The following is a 21,628-nucleotide window of genomic DNA, read 5'->3' as shown; positions in this document are numbered from 1 at the left end:
AGCACAGGCTCAATAAGTTGTGGCGCGTGGGCTTAGTCGCATGTGCGATCTTCCTGGACCAGGGATCAAATCTGGGTCCCCTGCACTGGCAGGTGGATTCTTTCACCACTGAGCCACCAGGGAAGCCCCAACATTGATGATTCTTAGCAGAATCAATGATTACTGTGATGGCTGACTGATGGTGATTTTCTAATTTCACCATGCCTTCTATTAATACATTAGTAAGTTGGCATTCTATTATTAAATGTATTATAGTCACTGGGTTAGTCAATGATTTTACTCAATCTATTACTATCATGACCTATTTTGATGCTCAGATTGTCCAGATTTGGCCAGTGAGAACTCCTTGAAATACTGTGATTTTCTGACATATTTCATCCATTTTTTGAGCACTTCCCTACTTTCTACTTCCACAGAATGTTCCAACCACATCTTATGTTTTCTCTGCTCAGCCTTTTATGCTGTTTCTCCAAGGAGCCCTTGTTCCTTGGATCTGGGTGCTGGATATTCTCATTGCTACAAAGTGTAATTGCTTCTATGTCCTTTCTGCTAGAGGGACATACATACACACATTCCTATATTTCTAAGTTTATTTTTTTAAAACATCACTTTAAAAAGTGATACTCCCAATTGCGATCCAACACTACAGGATTCATTCTAGCCTCCTCCTCTCCATATTTAACTCCCTTCTCCAGCAACAATGAATTTGGCTCTTATTTATTTACTCCCATAATACTTTTTTGCCTGATTCTAGAATACATGAATTAGTTTCAGAATTACTAATCTATATAGCTGTGTAAACCAATCCTACTAACTAGAGTTAATTATTTGTTTACGGGTTCTTTTTGTTCTGTTTGTAGCCTGAGGAAATACAGTCAAATTGTCTTCAAAAGTTGCTTGCCTGTCTTTTTTCCCCGTTTAGTATGAAGGAAACATTTGTTTTTGCTTATGTTCCAACTTAAGGTCTCTCTTCTGTGATTCACTTAAAAAAACTGAACTATAGTTGATTTACAATATTGTGTTAGTTTTAGGTGTACAGCAAAGTGATTCAATTATTTATATATATATATTTTTTTCAGATTACTTTTCATTAGAGGTCATTACAAGATATTGAATACAGTTCCATGTGCTATACAGCAAATCCTTCTCTATTTTATATATAGTGGTACACACTTGTTAGTCCCATACTCTTTATTACTCCCTACTTTTCCCTTTGGTTGTTACTTTTAAAATTTGCAAAACATTCATATGGTCCCCAAAGTAAACACACACACACACACACACACACACAGAATGTATCACTTCCCTATCCCCTCATGTACTAAAATTCCCTGTGTATTTGGGTCTATTTATGGAATTCTGTTCTATTTCACTGGTCTGTTCATGCATGAGTACCAGTGTTTCAATTATAGGGACTTTTCAGCATTTTTCATTCTCCTTGGACTAGTATCCCCTTTGAATCTTTTCTTTTGCAGTGTTAGTCAGGCTATTCTTACATAAAACCTGTATTGCTACCACTATGGGTACTTTATACACTTCAGATGAAAAGATTAACTAAATTGTTCCCCTTCAGTAATTCTCTTTCCCAGTATATTTTCTCTTCGTGACCCTTATCAATATCTGAAGTTTTATAAGTTAGGTAGTCACTGGTTGTCTGCTTTCCAGATTTTTTTGGAGATTGGGGATCTTGTAATAAACAAATGTAAAAAGATGCTCAACTCCTTATTTACCAAGAAAATACTAAAGCACATACCAGAAATGGGGCTGTAAGGTTGAACGGGTTGTAAACTGGCACTACAATGATATTCTCTCTCTTATTTTTTGATGTGGACCATTTTTGAAGTCTTTACTGAATTTGTTACAATACTGCTCTTTTTTATGTTTTGGTTTTTTGGCTGCAAGCATGTAAGATCCTGGCTACTAGGGATCGAACTCACACTTCCTGCATTGGAAGGTGAAGTCTTAACCCCTGGACTGTCAGGTAATTTCCCCAACGTTCTCTTCTATGGTAATATCTAGCGAGGATGAGAGTGAACATAACCTGTGACTTACCAATCTCAGAGAAAACCTTGCTTATGAATAGCAAGAAACATATATCCAATAAGATATTTTTTAGTGAGAAATTATATATAACCTAAATATTGACCAATAAAAGGCCTAAATACATATTGTGTATTTAGAACAGGGCTAGGAGTTTCCAATTCTACTGAAAAGCACCATGTTAAATCCAAAATAAAGCAAGCAGCTGTTTGGACAGCATGCTGTGAGTTGCTTTCCTCACCAGATAACCATACACCTGCCATAATGCTGACATTTCCATCCCTGAAGCCTCTCTTTTTTGGTGAGGGCAACATCTGCCAAAGTGGAATTACATCTACAATAGGTATTGGGAATGGGAGTTCTATACTGAAGTATAAAATACATTGCATTAGATAAAATAAAACACTTCATAGTCTTTTCATAGGCACTTAATGTGATTTTTTTCCCCCTCAAGAAATACAAAACACAGCACTCTCATGCTTTGGCCACCTGATGCGAAGAGCTGACTCATTGGAAAAGACCTGGATGCTGGCAAAGATTAAAGGCAGGAGAAGAGGACGACAGAGGACAAGATGGCTGGATGGCATCACCGACTCAAGGGACATGAGTTTGAGCAAGCTCCCGGAGATGGCGAAGGACAGGGAGACCTGGCATGCTGCAGTCCATGGGGTTGCAGAGTCGGATATGACTGAGCAACTGAACAACATGCTTATTAGACCACAAAATCATTTTCTGTAAGAACCATTAAGTAGCAGTGTCTTGTGGAACATACTTTAAGAAATTTTGAGTTAATATACTGTGCCCAAAACACTTCTATTAACAAGAAAATGTTATCAGAGAGAAACACACTGACTTGTTAGAAAAACCTAATTTTATTATAGCACCTAAAATACTTGTGTTACATTTTTGTGTAAACACTGTGCACTGTCTACAAATTAAAAGCATTTTGAAATCATGAGTAGGAGAGATTTGCTATTCTAAATGATGAATGATTATTCAGTGACATCTAGCCAGTCTGCCCACTTTAAGCAAAATGTACCTAGAGGTACGAGTCAATATGAGTGGCATTAGTTTGACTGAAAATAAAATAAATCTCTTTATTATGGTACTACTCATTTTCTCCTGTTGAAGGTATTAATTTTTAAGTATTGAATGCCTATTTTTCATTCCTTAATGAGGCTAACACAAACAACAAAAAGAAGAGAAGCAATCTAAAAGATAACTGGGGCTGGATCATGTCATTTCCCCCAACACTGTCACATTGCTCAAGTTAGAAAACCTAAAATCTGGATGCCTAACTAAATCACAAAAGGTCAGGCCCCAGGTATTCCTGGTAAACCATTTTATGGTTTATAATTGTTTTATTAGACTACTGAGTTCAATTTACTTACCTCTTTTTGGAATGTATCCATGTATCTCAAATGATACTGATCTAGATTTTGCTTTTTAGGAGTTATCCTCATCTAATTTTATTATTGGGATATTTGCCTTGTAGAATGATTCTGAAAAATTTTGTTAGAGATTATCTGTTCTTTAAAACTTTCTTGCCTGCAAAACTGTTGACCCTAGTTTTTTAAAAAACAAGAGCATAACTATATTTATTTTCCCTCGCCTACAGATCTCTTACATTATAAAACCTATGTTACAAAATCTATAAATTATAAATTGTTTAAAATATAAAATAAATAAAATATAAAGTAGATTGTTCAGGTTTTCTATAGGATCTTGAGTCAACTTTGATCATTTAGGTTTCTCTAAATAGTTCATTCTCCTTATTTTTATACATAATGAAATATATGTATATTATAGTACATTCATGAACTTAAAAATTTTTTAATCTCTTTGATATACGTAGCTGTTCACAATTCCCATACATAAGGCTGTAACTGAATCATCTTTTTCCCCTCAATAATAACTGTTGATTCTATATTAATGGTCTTTTCAAGGAGAATATTCTTGGATAAAATCTAGTTTCTTATTCTACTTATACTTTTAAAAAATTGTATTTTTACCTTTATTGTATGAATTACTTCCTGCTATATACCTTAATTTAAAAAAAATTGTTTTCTGGGAATTCTCCAACAGTCCAGTTTTAGGAGTTCTAGGGTTAGGGTTAGGGTTAGGGTTATGGGTTAGGGCTAATCCCTGGTGGGGGAACTAAGATTGCACAACCCATGCAGTGTGGCCAAAAAAAATTTTTTTTCTGGATTCAGCTAAATGCTTTTTTTTCAGTACATTTATCAACTTCCTGCTCGACAGGCACAGTAGGTATGGTAACAGAGTGCTGAACTAATTCTCAAGGCAGGTTTTCTAAATGCATCAAGGTTACTATTTTTCTACCAAGTAGCGTTTTAGTGACTTCCCACAAATTTTTACCTGGAGGTATTAAATGATCATTTATCATGAATAGATTAAAATTTCATATTTTCTACTTAAACACACACTTTATTATGGAAATTTTTAAAAATATGCAAAGGTAGTAAGAATAGGACAATGAACCCTATGTTCCCATTATTCAAGCTTCAACAATTAGCAACATTTTGCTGATCTTATTTCATCTATCCTTTCCACTTTTCACTTTTCTTCAGTATTAAAAGCAAATTATACACGACATAATTTTACCTTTGAATATTTCAGTATGGATCTCTAATGCATAAGGATTTGTACACACACCCAAACCCATGTCATCATCATGTCTAACAAATGAATTCTTGTGTTGTTTAGTTACTAAGTCATTTCTGACTCTTTTGCAACCCCATGGACTGTAGCCTGCTAGGCTCCTCTGTACATGGGATTTTCCAAAAGAATATTGGAATGGGTTGCCATTTCCTTCTCCAGGGGATCTTCCTGACCCAAGGATTGAACCCGTGTCTCCTACATTGCAGGAGGATTCTTTACTACTGAGCCACCTGGGAAACCCAACAAATGAATAAAAATCATTCAATACCCATCCTAGGTTTACCTTTTCACAATAATTTTTTTTTTAATTTGCTTGTCAGAATCAGGATTGTATTGAATATATTTTCTTATTTTCTGTATTCTCAATGTTGGCATTTAGAGACTTGATCTTGGAGCAACTAGCCCTTCTAGAGATAGCAAATTCCTTGACAAATGGCTCCCCTGTAAGCATGCTTTGATATACAAACCAACGAATCCAAAGTTGAAACCCCTTTACCAAACATCTCCTTTAGCAAACTCTCAGACACCAAGCCAATATTCTTCCTGTTCTGAATCACCCCAGAGCCAACCAAGTACTGGACAACTAAGGACCACCGGCTGTAGCTCTGAGTCCACAAAATTATTCAATCTATCTAGTCCTAAACTTGCTCAATGTACCTACCTGGCATCACATCACCCATTCCTTCCTGGGAAAACTCAAGTAAAGTTTCTGAGTCATGTGCTGCCCTTTCCTGCCTTCTGCCTCCTAACAGGACTAGCTGCTTCTTCCATGTGGTCCTATATGCATGCGGTGCTTCCTGTTAGTAGAAATCTCTGCCAATAAGCTTCTTTCTTCATGATAATCATTTCCATGTCTTCACATCTTACCATACCAGATTAAAGCAAATCCTGGGTACATTTTAATACAAGCATCTCAATGCATTGCATACACTGTATTCAATTAACATATCTCTTAAGTCTCTTTTAATTTGTAAAATTGTTTTTATTGTCTTATCATATATTGGTTAAGAAAGTAGGCCTCTTATTTTGTTGAATTTCCCACATTGTGGATTTGGCTGTTAGCTTTGTGTCATTAATTTGTTCATTTATTTCTCAAGTTTCCTGAAAACTGGTAGGTTTAGAGACCAAATTACACTTCTGAATCAATATTTTGGACAAGAATATGCCACAGGTAGTATTGCATCCATTGCATTGCATCAAGAAGCAATTAGTTCTGCTGATTTAGAGATGTTACTATTGATTACTGGGTTGTCATTCTGCCCCATCCATTAAAATCTTCCTATAATCTTTCACCTAATGGTTTTCATACCCACTGATATCATCAAGATCCATAAGTAAAAAGTGTGATTGCTTGGATTCTATCATTCCTTTGACCTTTATTAGCTAGAATTCTCTAATAATAAAGAACTTTCCTTCACCAACTTCTGGTTGTCTTATCTAGTCCATAAAGGAAATATATAGTTCATAAAGGAAAGGTAAGATAAGTGTTCCATTTTCCTTGTTTATTAATAAATGCCCTAATGTGCTCTGTAACTGATCAATGCATTTGATCAGAAAAAAAAAAAGCAGCAGCTAGCAAAGGCTATAGCAATCACAACAAAAGGACACAGGATCCAAGCTGAGGGAATCCCCACTGGCTGAAGATAATATTAATTTGAGCATTTTTAAAAAAGGCCTCAATGGATTTTTTAAAAGTGATACCGGACTTAGAGGTGATTTTTAATTTCCAAATAGTTTCTTTTTATCTTATCCTTTAATACTTTAATTGAAGTATAGTTGATTTATAATACTGTGTTAGTTTTAGGTGTACAGCACAGTGATTCAGTTTTATATATATGTACATATATATATACACGCACATATGTGTATATATATACAGTGTATTCACATATATAGTGAATATATATATTTTTTTTTAAAATTATTTTCCATTATAGGTATTATAAGATATTGAATGCAGTTCCCACTGTTATACAGTAAATCCTTGTTGTTCACCTATTTTATATATGGTAGTGTGTATCTGTTAATCCCATACTTCTGATTTATCCCTCCATTTCCCTTTTGATAACCATGCTTGTTTTCTATGTCTGTGAGTCTTTCTGTTTTGTAAGTAAGTTTATTTGTACTATTTTTAGTTTCCACATATAAATGATACAATATTTGTTTTTCTTTGTCTGACTTACTTCATTTAGTACGATAATCTCTAGATCCATCCAACCTTCGTCAATTTTAAATCAAATTTATACTGAGGCAGAGAACATACGATTGTAGAATATCTTCTCTTTTTTGCTTGTTTGTTTTTTTTCGGTCATGCCACATAGCGTGTAGTTCCCTGACTACAGATGGAACTCGTTTCCCCTGCAGTGAAAGTGCAGAGTCTTAACCACTGGACCACCAGGTGAGTCCCTAGAATATCTTTTTTATGAACAAATTGAAAAAGAACTTACTTTCAAGTATTTTAGCAAGAATAAATTGGGACTTTCCCTGGTGGTCGAGTGGCTAAGACTCTACACTCACAATGCAAGTGGCCCGGGTTTGATCCCTGGTTAGGGAACTAGATCCCACATGCCACAACAAGAGCTCACATACTGCAGCTAAGAACTAGGGTAGCCAAATAAATAAATAAATAATATTAAAAAAATTAATAAGTTATCTGACATTCAATAACTGATGAGTGTTGATAGAAGGCATTTCTATATTCATCGTGCTCATAGTCTTTCATATGGATTTTCAAGACAGTAACATAATAAAATTTAGTAGCTTAAAATAATAACCATTGTATCTCATGATTGTGTGGGTCAGGAATTTGGGTAAGGGCTCAGTTGGTCAATTTTTTTTGTTCTACATGGCATCAACTGAGGTCACCAGTAGGAACTCAGCTGATGGCTGGTCTGGAGCATCCAAACTGTTTACTCAAATATCTGGTGTTTTCGTGGGCATATCTGGAAGACGGCACAGCAGAGTGCCTCTCCTTCTTTATGTAGTCTCAGGGCCTTTTCATGTGGTGTCTTCAGCAGAGTATCCAGACTTTTTAACTTAACAGTTTAAGGTCTCAACTTGAGAGAGTATTCCAAGAGATGAGGTAAAATCTACCAGTAAAATCTGGGTCCAGAAACTAGCACAGCAGTACTTCTACTATTCTACTGCTCAAAGCAGTCAGTTGACCCAGATTCACAGGGAAAGCATGTGGATTTTACTTCTTGACAGATGGAGTGTCAAATAATTTGCAGCAATTTTTACTCTGCCACGGTATTATAATTTTACAAATGAAGAAATTATAGTATGGAGCAGTTAAGCATCTTGTTCAGTGTAACACAAGTAGGAAAGTGATGGGCTAGAGATGACAATAAATGTCTTCCCCACATTTGTTATATTAGTGAGTTTGTAGAATAAATGGGAAGATTCTCAGATCTGAGTGATGGTGGAATACATTAAATTAACACATTCTGTTAATGATATAACCCCCCTTATGCCAAGTCAGGTGCATGAATGAAGCAAAAGGGACTAATTACTATATTCACAGACTGTTCTACAACACAGGACTGAAAAAGCATTCTCATATTTTTACATTATGAATTTTCAGATGATGGGTAAGGTGTGAATGTTGTCTAAAGGCCTTCTTACATTCCTTACATTCATAGGGTTTCTCACCAGAATGAATTCTCAGATGTTGAATAAGAGATGAATTAAGTCTAAAGGCTTTCCTACATTCCTTACATTCAAAAGGTTTTTCACCAGTATGAATGCTCTGATGTAGAGTAAGTTTTTGGCGCAATCTAAAGGCCTTCCCACATTCCTTACATTTATAGGGTTTCTCACCAATATGAATACTCTGATGTTGTGTAAGTTGTGAGAGTAGTCTAAAGGCCTTCCCGCATTCCTTACAGTCATAGGGTTTAACACCAATATGAATACTCTGGTGTGAAATAAGTTGTGAGTAACGACTAAAGGCCTTCCAGCATTCCTTACATTCATAAGGTTTCTCACCAGTATGAATTCTGTGATGAAGAATAAGATGATAACCACGACTAAAAGTCTTTCCACATTCCTTACATTCATAGGGCTTCTCACCAGTATGAATTCTCTGATGGAGTGTCAGTTGTTGTCGTACTCTAAAGGCCTTCCCACATTCTTTACATTCATAGGGTTTCTCCCCAGTGTGAAGTTTGTGATGTACTCTAAGGCCAGACCCACACAAAAAGGCCTTCCCACATTCTTTACATTCATAGAGTTTGTCAGCAATATTAAGCTTCTGATGTCGAGTAAGATGTGCATACTGCCTAAAGGCTTTCCCACATTCTGTACATACATACGGTTTCTCACCAGTATGAATCCTCTGATGGAGAGTAAGTTGTCCACGAACTCTGAAGGCCTTCCCACATTCTTTACATACATAGGGTTTCTCACCAATATGAATTTTCTGATGTACTCTAAGTTCTGGGCCACACATGAAAGATTCCCCACATTCCTTACATTCATAGAGTTTTTCACCAGAATGAAGTCTCTGATGTCGAGTAAGATGTGCCGTCTGTCTAAATGCCATCCCACATTCCTTACATTCATAAGGTTTCTCACCAGTATGAATTCGATGATGAAATGTAAGTTGTTGGCGGACTCTAAAGGCCTTCCCACATTCCTTACATTCATAGGGTTTCTCGACATAATGAATTCTCTGACGTGAGGAAAGAGATGAGCGTTTTTGGTAAGGGGACATTTTTTGAGATGTGATTTTCACTTGGTCGAAATATTCCTCTTGTCCTTCAAATCTTCTTTTGGACTCCCAATCATTTCTTAAAATGAAGCTCTTAAGGCCATGGTTTTTAATTCTTTCCATTATTTTCCACTGGGATAAGTTTATTTCATAAATGTCATTTTCTGAGGATAACTTCTTGATCTCATAGTTGGTCTCTAAATCTGAAAGAAAACAAGAGAGCAAACACATGGTTTTTCTTTTTCTAAAAGAAGTAAATCTGGACTTCCCTGGTAGTCCAGTGGTTAAGAATCCACCTGCCAATGCAGGGGACATGGGTACAATCACTGGTCTGGGAACTAAGATCCTGCAAGTCACAGGGCCGCTAAGCTGATGTGCCACAACTACTCAGCCTGTGCTCTAGGGCCTGCAAGCTGCAACTACTGAGCCTGTGTGCTGCAGCTACTAAAGCCCATCGCCTAGAGCCTGTGCTCTGCAATAAGAGAAGCCACCACAACTGTAGGCCACTCAATGCAGTGAAGAACAGCCCCTACTCACTGCCACTAGAGAAAGCCCACACACAGCAACGAAGACCTAGCGCAGCAAAAAATAATTACTTTTAAAAAATATATAAACTGCAGCAGGTAATATTTTTAAAAAAGAAGTAAAATTTCTCTTGTAGAAATAAAAGACAACTAAAGTACTACCCAATGAAATTCTAAAAATAGCTACACAATTTGGAAAAAAAAAAAACAAAAGGCAGTACCAGTAAAATCAAAGTTCATGTAGGAAAGTAAGATTGGTGATAAAGTAAACATTTTAAATCTATGGTTCTCATATTGAGACCATGAATCAGAATCACAAGGGCTTTTTTTACAAATATTATGATTTAGATACCACCTAAACCACATGGATCAGATTCTACAGTCCTAGACAGTAATATATTTAATATTCCCCTCAGGATCATTCTGATGGAGAAAGACTGAAAATTCATACTTAAATTTTTTCAACAATTTCTCTTTATTCTTAGAATAAAATCAAACTTGTTGTTAAAAGACCTCTGCTTACCTATAATACATCACCTCAAACCACTGTTCTCTTTACTGCTACCAGGAGAAGCCACAACCCACTTCAGTATTCTTGCCTGGAGAATCCCATGGACAGAGGAGCCTGACAAGCTACAGTCCATGGGGTTGGAAAGAGCTGGACATGACTTAAGCAACTGAGCACACATGTACACACAGCAAACTTTTCAGATCTTAGAACATATTCCCACTTACTTTCAGCGTATTTTTCAGTCTGCTCTATTTCCCAAAATCTTCTGTTTGGGCTATTTGCATGGCTGACCCCTTCTCACTCTGAGGTCTTAGATTAAGTCACTCTAAGGCTGACTCTACTGACGGCATCTAAAGCTATGTCCCTATTACACAGTTGACCCTTGAAAAACATGGGTTTGAACTGCACAGGTCCACTTATACATGAACTTTTTTCAATAAATATACAAACATATATGTGTAGAATATTGTGTACAAGATGTGTATTGAAGTGGATAGGCTATCCTTACATAGGCATAAGGTGAGTGATATTTAATACAAAATTAATGTGTTAGCTTTCTTACTGTTTTATAACTTTGCTTTCAAAGAATCACATTACTGTACACAATGCTTCTCTCTCTCGTAATTAGAGAAACCGTATATCAGCCTACCATCACAGGTAAGTGGTTTTGTAAAAAATGTTTTCAATACATTTTATAAATAGGACGGTAATACTATATGCCATAAGTTTTATGCTGATTCATTCATTACTGTACAGGCTAGGCCACTATTAAGCATTCATATCAATTATACTAGGCTACCATAAAGTAATCATATTGCTCCTTCTTCATTATTGATGCATGAGTTATTATATCTGTAAATAAATACTAATTTTTTCACATTATCTTTTCATTTTAGATGTCCAGTGTTAGTAATACATTAATACCTACTGTGTTTTATATCATATAAGACAATATTGATGTAGGTTCTGACAGACAATTTATCTTATAAACAAACAACATAAACCTATGGTATCAATAAATATAGTACAGCACTATAAACGTATTTTCCTTTATTATTTTCTTAATAATATTTTCTTTTCTCAAGCTAATCTTATAAGAATATAGTATATAATATATATAACATATAAAATATGTGTTAATCAACTGTTATTGGTAAGGCTTTTGATCAACAATAAGCTATTAGTAGTTCAGTGTGCTGCTGCTGCTAAGTCACTTCAGCCGTGTCCAACTCTGTGCAACCCCATAGACGGCAGCCCACCAGGCTCCCCCATCCCTGGGATTCTCCAGGCAAGAACATTAGAGTGGGTTGCCATTTCCTTCTCCAATACATGAAAGTGAAAAGTGAAAGTGAAGTCGCTCAGTCGTGTCCGACTCTTAGTGACCCCATGGACTGCAGCCTACCAGGCTCCTCCGTCCATGGGATTTTCCAGGCAAGAGTACTGGAGTGGGGTGCCATTGCCTTCTCCACGGGGGTAGTCAAAAGTTATATGTAGATTTTTGCCTATGCTGGGGGTCAATACCCTAAACTTTGGGTTGTTCATACATATATATCAACATAGATCTTTTGGCTCTTACTCACCTGGATATTGTCTTCTTCCTTTCCTCACTACTTTCCAGGGCTCTTTCCCTTGTTCTAATAAGGAAATCACATCTGGTTTAGAAATGAAACATCCTGGACAGAAGGAAAGAAATATAAGGTGACATGGAATAATAATAATTTCAAAATTACTTTCATTCAGTCTTGGTTAAATTTTTAATAAACTATAGGTCAAATTGTAATTGATAAAGCCTTTAGAACAAAGAAAAATAAGATGATTAAAAAAATCATGTTAAAATTACATAAGAAATGGAGCTTATAGAGGAAAGAAAAAGGTCTTATTTTAATTTATATTCACACAAGTACTCCTTTTCTTTTTTTTTTTTTTTCCTCAGAATAATATTTTATTTAGTCGTTTGTTTACAACTGAAACTCTGGGGATTCAAAATTAACATCCTTGCCCGTGAGCTTCAAAAATATGGAACGCTTCACGAATTTGCGTGTCATCCTTGCGCAGGGGCCATGCTAATCTTCTCTGTATCGTTCCAATTTTAGTATATGTGCTGCCGAAGCGAGCACAAGTACTCCTTTTCTTGAAAGCAATAGTGGTTGAGAGACTGTCCTGGTTCAATCTTGCCTCTGCCATATTCCCGTAGTGTGACCTTGGACAAGTTATTTCTATGCTTTATTTTCCTCACCTATAAAATAGGGATAATTATAGTACCTATCTTAAATGAATGTTCACATTGCCTAGAATATATACTAAGTGGTATATCTATTTTATTAGTTATTATTTATCACTGTTATTTTAATGAGAGAAAAAAGTTTCCTGAGGCATTTACTATTTTTTTTTCCTTGGGATATCCATACAACATTAAATGCAATGTTCTTGGATTTTTAACTTTCAGTCATACAAGTAGGTAGAAGCAAATATGTTTATCAACAAAAAGAAAAAAGTCTGAACTATAAATAAATCCAGTTGATACAACTTACTGTTTAAAAAATTATATCTTCTTCTGATAGCCAGAGAAAAGCTAAGATACTAGTTCTAGCTATTTGGGGCTTCCCACATGGCTCAGTGGTAAAGAATTCACCTGTCAAGCAGGAGATGTGCAGGAGACATGGGTTCAATCTCTGGGGCAGGAAGATTCCCTGCAGAAGGAAATGGCAACCTACTCCAGTATTCTTGCCTGGGAAATCCCATGGATAGAGGAGCCTGGTGGGCTGCAATCCATGGGGTCACAAAGAGTCGGACAGAGACTTAGTGACTAAACAACTATAGAAGGTCACAGAAGGATGGGGAAGATGAATATGCTTAATGAGTGTGCTCATTTCCAAACAAAAAGCTCAAACCATTCCCTTGAGAAAAGGGAGCAGATATTTAGTTTCTTAAAAAGTATTTCTAAAATTTCCAAAGAAGAAAGCTGATAGTACAGAGAACAGAGACTAAATTTCTAAAGGCAGATAAGCTTACCCAATGAGACCAAGTTGCTGTAGTTCTCCAACATTACATCTCTATACAAATCCCTCTGTTCCAAATTCAGGAATTCCCACTCTTCCAGAGAGAAGTCGATGGACACATCACTGAACATCACTGATTCCTGAAATGACGAACCATATAATACAAGTGAAATTAAAGAAAATTTGTTTTAAGATGGAAAGAGGGAAAAAAATGAAAGAGATACTGCTGGAAACCAATCAAGCAAACAGGTTTGGGCTAGAAACCTGTAACACTGAGAGTTAGGAAATGAGAGTGCCTGCACCAGAATGCCTATGGGTCCTTGACCAACTGTGTTTCTACAGATAAAGCCTTTTATATACTCTGGCATATCTTAACTACCCAAACACATACGGGAAAGGAAAAAAATTTTTCTAATTAAATGAAATACTCTATATAAGCCTTCTGCCTGTTCTATGTCTCCCTCACAAATTCTCGAGAAGTGTGTTCTTATACCCTTTCCTCTTAAAGAACAGATTGTTGCTTTAAAAAAAAAATGATGGTTTTATCCTTTTTAAAAAAAATTATGTATTTATTTTTGGCTACACTGGGTCTTCAGTACTGCACATGGGCTTTTTCTAGTTGTAGTGCAAGGGCATCTCTTTGTGGTGGCTTCTCTTGTTGCAGAGAATGGGCTTTACAGCACATGGGCTCAGTAGTTGTGGTGCACTGGCTTTGCTGCCCTACGGCATGTGGGTTCTTCCAAGACCAGGGATCAAACCAGTGTCCCCTGCGTTGCAAGACAGATTCTTAACCAATGGACCACCAGGGAAGCCCCGAGAACAGATTTTTTTTTAAGTTTTCCTGGTCATTCTAGTTAGAAAAGGATCTGAATACAATTAAAGAATTTCCTCCAAGGTCATCATTGAATCAGATCATATGCATTTACCCAGTTATGACAAATTCTTTAATGAACTTAAAATTGGTTATATGCAATGGATATGTGAGACCTAATTATTATATACTCCAATATTTTTGTCTATGCAAAATTTTTAAGGTCCTCCTCAATTCTGAGGGGGAATTGAGGCCTGCATGTGCCTGCATGATCTTCTTTTCTGTCATTTTCTATCCCTCATTGTATGCATTCCATGTTTCTAAGTTAGAGGATAATGTAGATTCTGGATACCAATAATCCAGAAATACAAAGATGTCATTCTAGACTAGCTCATCCTGTTCTAATACAAATGATGTACAGCTCTTAGGGATTTCCAGAGAAGATACTTGATGTCTCTGCATACTAGACCCAACCATAACCCTACCTAGTCCTAAAAGCTACACAAAACAAGAGGAGATCTCAGCATATACTGAAGCTGAGGTCATATGTGCATGCTCAGTCACTCATTTGTGTCTGACTCTGCGATCCTTTGGACTGTAGCCCACCAGACTCCTCTGTCCATGGGATTTTCCCAAATAAGAATACTGGAGTGGGTTGCCATTTCCTCCTTCAGGGGATCTTCCTGACCCAGGGACTGAATTGCAGGCAGATTCTTTACCGCTGAGCCATCAGGGAAACCCTAGGCGCTAAGGTCAACCAATAGCAAATCTTACCTAATTACAAAACTCAAGTTTGGAAAAATTTAGTTTTCCTATGAGCAATCAAATCAGCCCATGCTCTCTCAACTACTCAAAAGAGATGGCCAAACATCTCCTTAAGGGGACTTCATTTCTGCTTCATTGCAGTTTTTAGCAGAAGACTGAGCACATATAAGAGATGCTGAGGGACTTCCCTAGTGGTCCAGTAGCTTAGACTCCATGCTCCCATGCAGGGGGCCTGGGTTTGATCCCTGGTCAGAGAATTAGATCCCACATGCTGCAACTAAAGGTCTCATGTGCTACAACTAAGACCCAGCGCAGCCAAAGAAATAATACTTTAAAAAAAGAGAGATGCTGAATGATTTGTTCTATGAATACGTGAACAATAACTGGAAAAAAGAGGACTCACAAGAAGGGCACTGTCCTATTTATTTGGCCTTATCTCTCATTGGATTTGGAGGAAATGGGTCCTTAGATGGGGCTCTGATAAGTAAGAAGTTTCAGGATAAATAAAAGTTCATAGGACCTTAATTTCCACAAGGTGAAAGAAACCGCAACTTACATGGGCCATGGTTTAGAAATTCAAGAACTGGTCAGTCCTCTTTGGGGTTTACTTCCCTGGAGAAGCCGAGTTCACAGAGGCCAGAGCTAAGGGGAGGGGAGAAAAAGGAGGCCATGAGATAAGATAGGCCTCAGAACTCTCAAAATGACTCAATTTAATACATTCTTTTTCTTCTCTGGACCTCCCCATCACACACACACACACACACACACACACAGAGGGAGATTTGAGGGAGTATGGACAAATCTAATCCCAACTTGTACATTTCAAGGGACCACATCATCTAAACCAGAATCTCTTCCAAAGTTTCACAAATCTGCTTAAATAGATACAAAGAGAGAAATTCTTAGGATCATCTCTAGCAGCCATTCAGTTCAGTTCAGTCGCTCAGTCATATCCAACACTTTGTAACCCCACGGACCGCAGCACACCAGGTTTCCCTGTCCATCACCAACTCCCAGAGCCCACTAAAACTCACGTCCATCATGTCGGTGATGCCATCCAACCATCTCATCCTCTGTCGTCCCCTTCTCCCGCCTTCAATCTTTCCCAGCATCAGGGTCTTTTCCAATTGACAAACTACTGCACTGGCAGCCCTGCCTGCCTGCTATCAGAACAATAACTTTCAGAATCCACTGGGCTCATCACTATTTTCAATCAGAATCATCTACATTGCTTCCTGTATGACTTCATTTGTCATTCTCTTTCTTACAACCTAGGGTGAAAAGGTCTGGATTCATTTTCTCAGCAGTTAGATAATAGCATATATATGTATCAAGAATTTTCACAAGGAAATGAAATAAAGGCATCCAAATTGGAAAGGAAGAATAAAACTACCTCTATTTGCCAACAAAATATTATATATAGAAAATCGTAAAGACGCTACCAAAAACTTCTAGAACTAATAAAAGAATTCAGTAAAGCTGCAGGCTACAAAATTAACATATAAAAGTCAGTTGTGAGACTTCCTTGGTGGTCCAGTGGTTAAGAATCCACCTGCCAATGCAGGGGTGGTTCAATTCCTGGTCCGGGAAGATTGCACTTGCCATGGGGCAACTAAGCCTGTGTGCCACACCTGCCAAAGCCCACATGCCCATGTTCCACAACAAGAGAAATCACTGCAGTAAGCCCATGTACTACAACTAGAGAGTAGCCCCCACTTGCCACAACTAGAGAAAGCCTGAACACAGCAGTGAAGACCCAGCATAGTCAAAAATAAATAAATTAAAAAAAATCTGTTGTGTATATCTACTAATAATGAACTATAAGAAAGAGAAACTAAGAAATAATCACATTTATAATTTTATGAAAAGATAAAATAACTAGGAATATATTTAACCATGGAGGTTAGAGACCTATACACTAAAAACTCTAAGACACTGATAAAAGAAACTGAAGATGACACAAATAAAAAGATATTCTATGCTCACAGATTATAAGAACATTGTTAAAATGTCCATACTACCCAGAATAATCTATAGACTAAATGCAACCTCTTATCAAAATTCCACTGGACTATTCTGTGGAACAAGAACAAACAACCCTAAAATCTACATGTAACAACAAAAGCCCCAAAACTGCCAAAGCAATCATGAGAAAAAACAAAGCTGGAGGTATCATGCTTCTTGATTTTAAACTATATTACAAAGCAATACTAATCAAAACAATATGATATTGGCACCCCCCCAAAAAACTAGACATATAGGTTGATGGAATAGAATAGGCAGCTCAGAAACACACAACGAAATATATGCAAGGAAGTTCTTCAAAGAATAATTTATAATAAAAAGAATACCAAACAATAGTCAACAAGCTAAATACATTATGTTCCACTATATGATGGCATACTATACAATTATTAATAATAATGATACTGGTTCATATTAGTTAATGAAGAAAGTTATCCATGATAAACTGCCAAGTACATTAAGCAGACTAAACAGAACATGTACAATGTTGGGAGGTGACTGACTCTCACAGGTTTTAGTGGCTGGATCCAGGATGCGAATCTAATCTCTGACAGTTATCAACCAGGAAGGAGGCTTTGGACATGTTAATTTTCAGTGCCTCTGCTTCCTCACAGACAAACTGGAGAATAATAACAGTATCTATCTTATAGGGTTGTTGTTAACTGTTAATATAATAAAGAACTTAAAATGGCTTATTATAAACAATGAATAAAATGAAAAACATGACATGTCCATTCTATTTATTAAATAAAATAATCTTTAATACTTTTCATTACAATTTAAATTTTTTGATAAATTATCTTTAATAATTTAATACCAGAATACCCTTTTTTTCCTTACTAGTAAATTTTTTTGAGACTTTTCACAACTGCTTTTTCTTGGAGTATCAGTAAAGTTTAGAACTAGTTTTAAGAATGTTATTTTTCTTAAGTAACAGTTTTAGAAAACATGGATGTCTCCACAATCCTAAAACGTGTAAATTCTCACAAGGGGAAGTATCTGCCACATGGATATATGCACACAGGCACTGAAAGAGTTAGTCACTCAGTTGTGTCCGATCTTCACGACCCCGTGGACTGTAGCCCTACCAGGCTCCTCTGTCCATGTGACTGCCCAGGCAAGAATACTGGAGTGGGTTGCCTTTCACTTCTCCAGGGAATCTTCCCGGCCCAGTGAATGAACCTGGGTCTCCTGCATTGTAGGCAGACCCTTTACAGTCTGAGTAACTAGGGGAGCACCTATAGGCACTAGGGACGGGATATCAAGTTAAGGTACAGATCATACTGAGGAGAAGGAATCAAATGTTCCCAGGTCCTAAAAAATAAAAATGCATCTCACAGAACAAAAGGAAACACCCACTAGCCTCGACCTTGACTTCTAGGTGGGCAACAGCAATTCGTTTCTCCTCCTCAACACAGCCCTTTTCTTAGTTTGACAAGATGGAGGAAGAAGGGAATCTTAAGACAGGCCTTTTTCAGAGCCCAGCTCATCCAGGATGAATAGGGCAAGCCATGACCACATATGTCCCCACCACCCACCACCCACCACCCACCACCCACCACCCACCATGCCCGGAGTGAAGTGAAGTCGCTCAATCGTGTCCGACTCTCTTTGCGACCCCATGGACGGTAGCCTACCAGGCTCCGCGGTCCATGGGATTTTCCAGGCAAAAATACTGGAGTGGGTTGCCATTTCCTTCTCCAGGGTCTCTTCCCAACCCAGGGATCGAACCCGGGTCTCCTGCATTGCAAACAGACGCTTTACCCTCTCAGCCAAGCGTAAAAGTACTGACCCTTCCTAGGATTAGAGAAAAGCCAGGGTCACGGCTGTGCTGGACTGGAATCGAACTTCGGAGAGGAATTCCGCAGTTCTGAAACCTACAGTTGGAAGGTTTGGAGCTGTCTGCGAAAGCGTAGGTGGGTGGGTGAGTGAGTGAGTGTCCGTCCGGGCGCGCCCGCCCGAGGATGCAGTGCGGCGGGGTATGTGGGTGTGTGCGTGTGAGTGTGTCTGCGCGCGCCCGCCCGATGATGTAGTGTGGTGGGGATACTCCCAGGAGCCAACCTGGGGGCACGTTCAGTTCTAACGTTCTTATCCCAAGACTGGTTCAAGCCTTTTCGCTGGGAGTCTTTTCTCTGGATCTCAGATATCTGAATGGGGGGGCCATTACTCTAAGGCTGATAGAAAATTTCAGCTGTGACTCTGGGGTCGGAGTCACACAGTCCACCTCAACCTCCGGTCACACAAGAGGCTCTGAACCCGATTAAGTCACACAAACGCAAATCCACTAGTTCCGGCCTCACAACTGCACACAGTCCCGATGACACACCCCGGTTCAGTCACGCCCACAAACATCAGCACACCGTTATACCACCGCGGTTCTCACGCACACTCGCGGCTTGAGGTGCAGGGTTTCAGACACTTCGAGGTGCTGCAGCGCTTACCTTCCCTATCCTCATTCCCGGGCCGCAACGGCTTTCCTACCGATGGCCGGAACAAACGTTCTGAGCCAGAACTGGTCACCTGGGATGCCGAACCCCTCTCACGGTGATGCTAGGGGAAGAGAGGGCGAGACAGCTCAGGTCAGTTCACAGCCCCGGGGCCTAACGGGCCGCGCGCAGGGGTTGTTGGGAGCTCCGACAGCACGCACTGAGTGCGCAGGCGCGGTGGAGCCCCCAGAGGGCGGAGCCTCAGTGAGTGAGCTGATTTGAGTGCGAGGTGTCGTGTCGTAGGAGCCGGAGAGCCGGTCGGTACCCAGCGAGGGTGGGGTTCTCAGCTCTTTGTCCTGAGGAAGTCGCGGCAGGGCTTGGAGCTGGGCGGGGACGAACGACTGGCACAATAAAGGGGGATGATGTGCGTGCATAAATAGAAATTTCCGTGGGGCAAACCAAGGAGGTCTGTGACCGAGGACCGCGCTTGTGTATCTATCTTTGGAGTAGTTCTGGATGCGATTTTTTCACTGAATGTAACTTGTGTTTGAGATGGAGCGACTGCGGGGATTGGAATGCGGCTTAAAGAAGATTTTAGGACTGGAATTGTGTCGAGTGGTGTGGGACTAAGACTGTGGGGACCTGTGAGATAGTGGGACTTACTGTGAGAGTGCCTGAGGTTGCATTTCTGTGAACGTGTCTGTAATGTGACTCTGTTTTGATAGATTTGTTTCTCTTGGGCGTTGTTTACAGACCGTGGATGTGAGTCATTCAATGTGTGTCTGAGAAACGACATGCCTGATTATGTGGTCAGTGTGTGTGCTTCTGGTATGTTCTTGCAGGATTGTGAGGAGGTGGCTGTCTGCATGATTGGATGTGACCAACAGCCTCATTCTTCTCAACTCTGAAATAAATGTCACATCTTAAAGGAGCATCAGCTTCACTGAAGGATTTTTCTGGGAAATTATTTTATATTTAATCAGGTTTATTAGGGAGAAAAATGCAAATAAGCATTACCTATTTTACAGTATATCCCGCTTACACAGAGTGTTTAAAAGGTAACTTGAAATAATTCTTTTCCTGTGCCATCAATAAATTCTGTAATTAATTATAACCCAGCAAATATATAAAAATCCATAAGCAAGAGAAAAAGGAGTGAAAAAGGAAAGCTCCATTTTATAGGAGGATGCCAGCTAATAAGTTTGTTTTACAAGACTGTGAACTCTGCTTCAAACACATTTACAATATTTGGTTTTGATGAGGATTTTCTATAGTATGGTGTCTTCCTTTAAGTTCATTTTATTGCCTTCTCTCATGTCACCTATCACCTGCAGTTAGGGAAGATAGTGACATTGTTAAAATGAACACATCTTCATGACATGAAGGCTAGCCATTGGTGGGGTAATATTTTAACACAGTTTATCGGGCAATACTGAGTTTTCTTTGAAATCAGTCTCTGATTTTTTTCCTTAGGCTTAATGTTTGCCTTGCCTGATGGTGACCAGCTAGCAGAGCCTCTCTTCTTTAAAGAGCCTTGACACTCACTGTGTCACTTGCATTGGTGGAAAAAAGGTACCCAGGGAATAAGTTTTCCAAAGCAGGGCAATAGGTGGGTGGATGAGTAATTACAAAAGACGTGCTGGCAGCTTGTATGCATTCTCAAATGCACTTCTACTGGGGTGAGGGCTTAAAGCCTGTGTGGTTTCTGGGTCCTTATCCAGGGAGTTGTTGTTCAGTAGCTAAGTCGTGTCTGACTCTGCGACCCCATGGACTACAGCACACCAGGCTTCTTTGTTATCCTTATCCATCAGAGGGCAGACAGAAAAAGTAAGAACTACAATCCATGGCCTCCAGAAAGAAAACCACAATCACAGAAAACTAACCAAAATGATCACATGGATCACAGCCTTGTGTAACTCAATGAAACTATAAGCCAAGCCATACCATGCAGGACCACCCAAGATGGATGGGTCATGGTGGAGAGTTCTGACAAAATGTGGTCCACTGAAGAAGGGGATGGCAAACCACTTTGGTATTCTTGCTTTGAGAACCCCATGAACAGTATGAAAAGGCAAAAAGATATGACACTGGAAGATTGTTGGGAAGCGTAGTGCAAAATAGCCGTAAAAGGAGAAAG

At 38.6% G+C, this 21,628-nt stretch overlaps 1 protein-coding gene and 1 non-coding gene across 2 annotated transcripts in view; both read right to left on the bottom strand.

Moving 5' to 3' along the window:
- LOC112580382 overlaps nucleotides 1–19,728 on the bottom strand; it is a 51,847-nt gene extending 32,119 nt beyond the window's left edge. The window contains exons 1-4 of the mRNA XM_045163211.1: nucleotides 19,507–19,728; nucleotides 13,478–13,604; nucleotides 12,046–12,138; nucleotides 8,278–9,633 (exon numbers count right to left, since the gene is read on the bottom strand). Of these exons, the coding sequence (XP_045019146.1) occupies nucleotides 8,278–9,633; nucleotides 12,046–12,138; nucleotides 13,478–13,604; nucleotides 19,507–19,521 (1,591 nt within the window). The 5' untranslated portion in view covers nucleotides 19,522–19,728. The remainder of the gene's footprint in view (nucleotides 1–8,277; nucleotides 9,634–12,045; nucleotides 12,139–13,477; nucleotides 13,605–19,506) is intronic.
- On the bottom strand, nucleotides 12,476–12,582 carry LOC112580504. Its single transcript, XR_003104899.3, has one exon. It is a non-coding gene; the product is annotated as a U6 spliceosomal RNA (small nuclear RNA).
- Nucleotides 19,729–21,628: the final 1,900 nt, after the last annotated feature.

This window comes from Bubalus bubalis, chromosome 18 (assembly GCF_019923935.1).
Source record: "Bubalus bubalis isolate 160015118507 breed Murrah chromosome 18, NDDB_SH_1, whole genome shotgun sequence".
Taxonomy (NCBI): domain Eukaryota; kingdom Metazoa; phylum Chordata; class Mammalia; order Artiodactyla; family Bovidae; genus Bubalus; species Bubalus bubalis.
The sequence above is the reverse complement of the archived record's forward strand: the minus strand, read 5'-3'. Positions and strand labels throughout refer to the sequence as shown.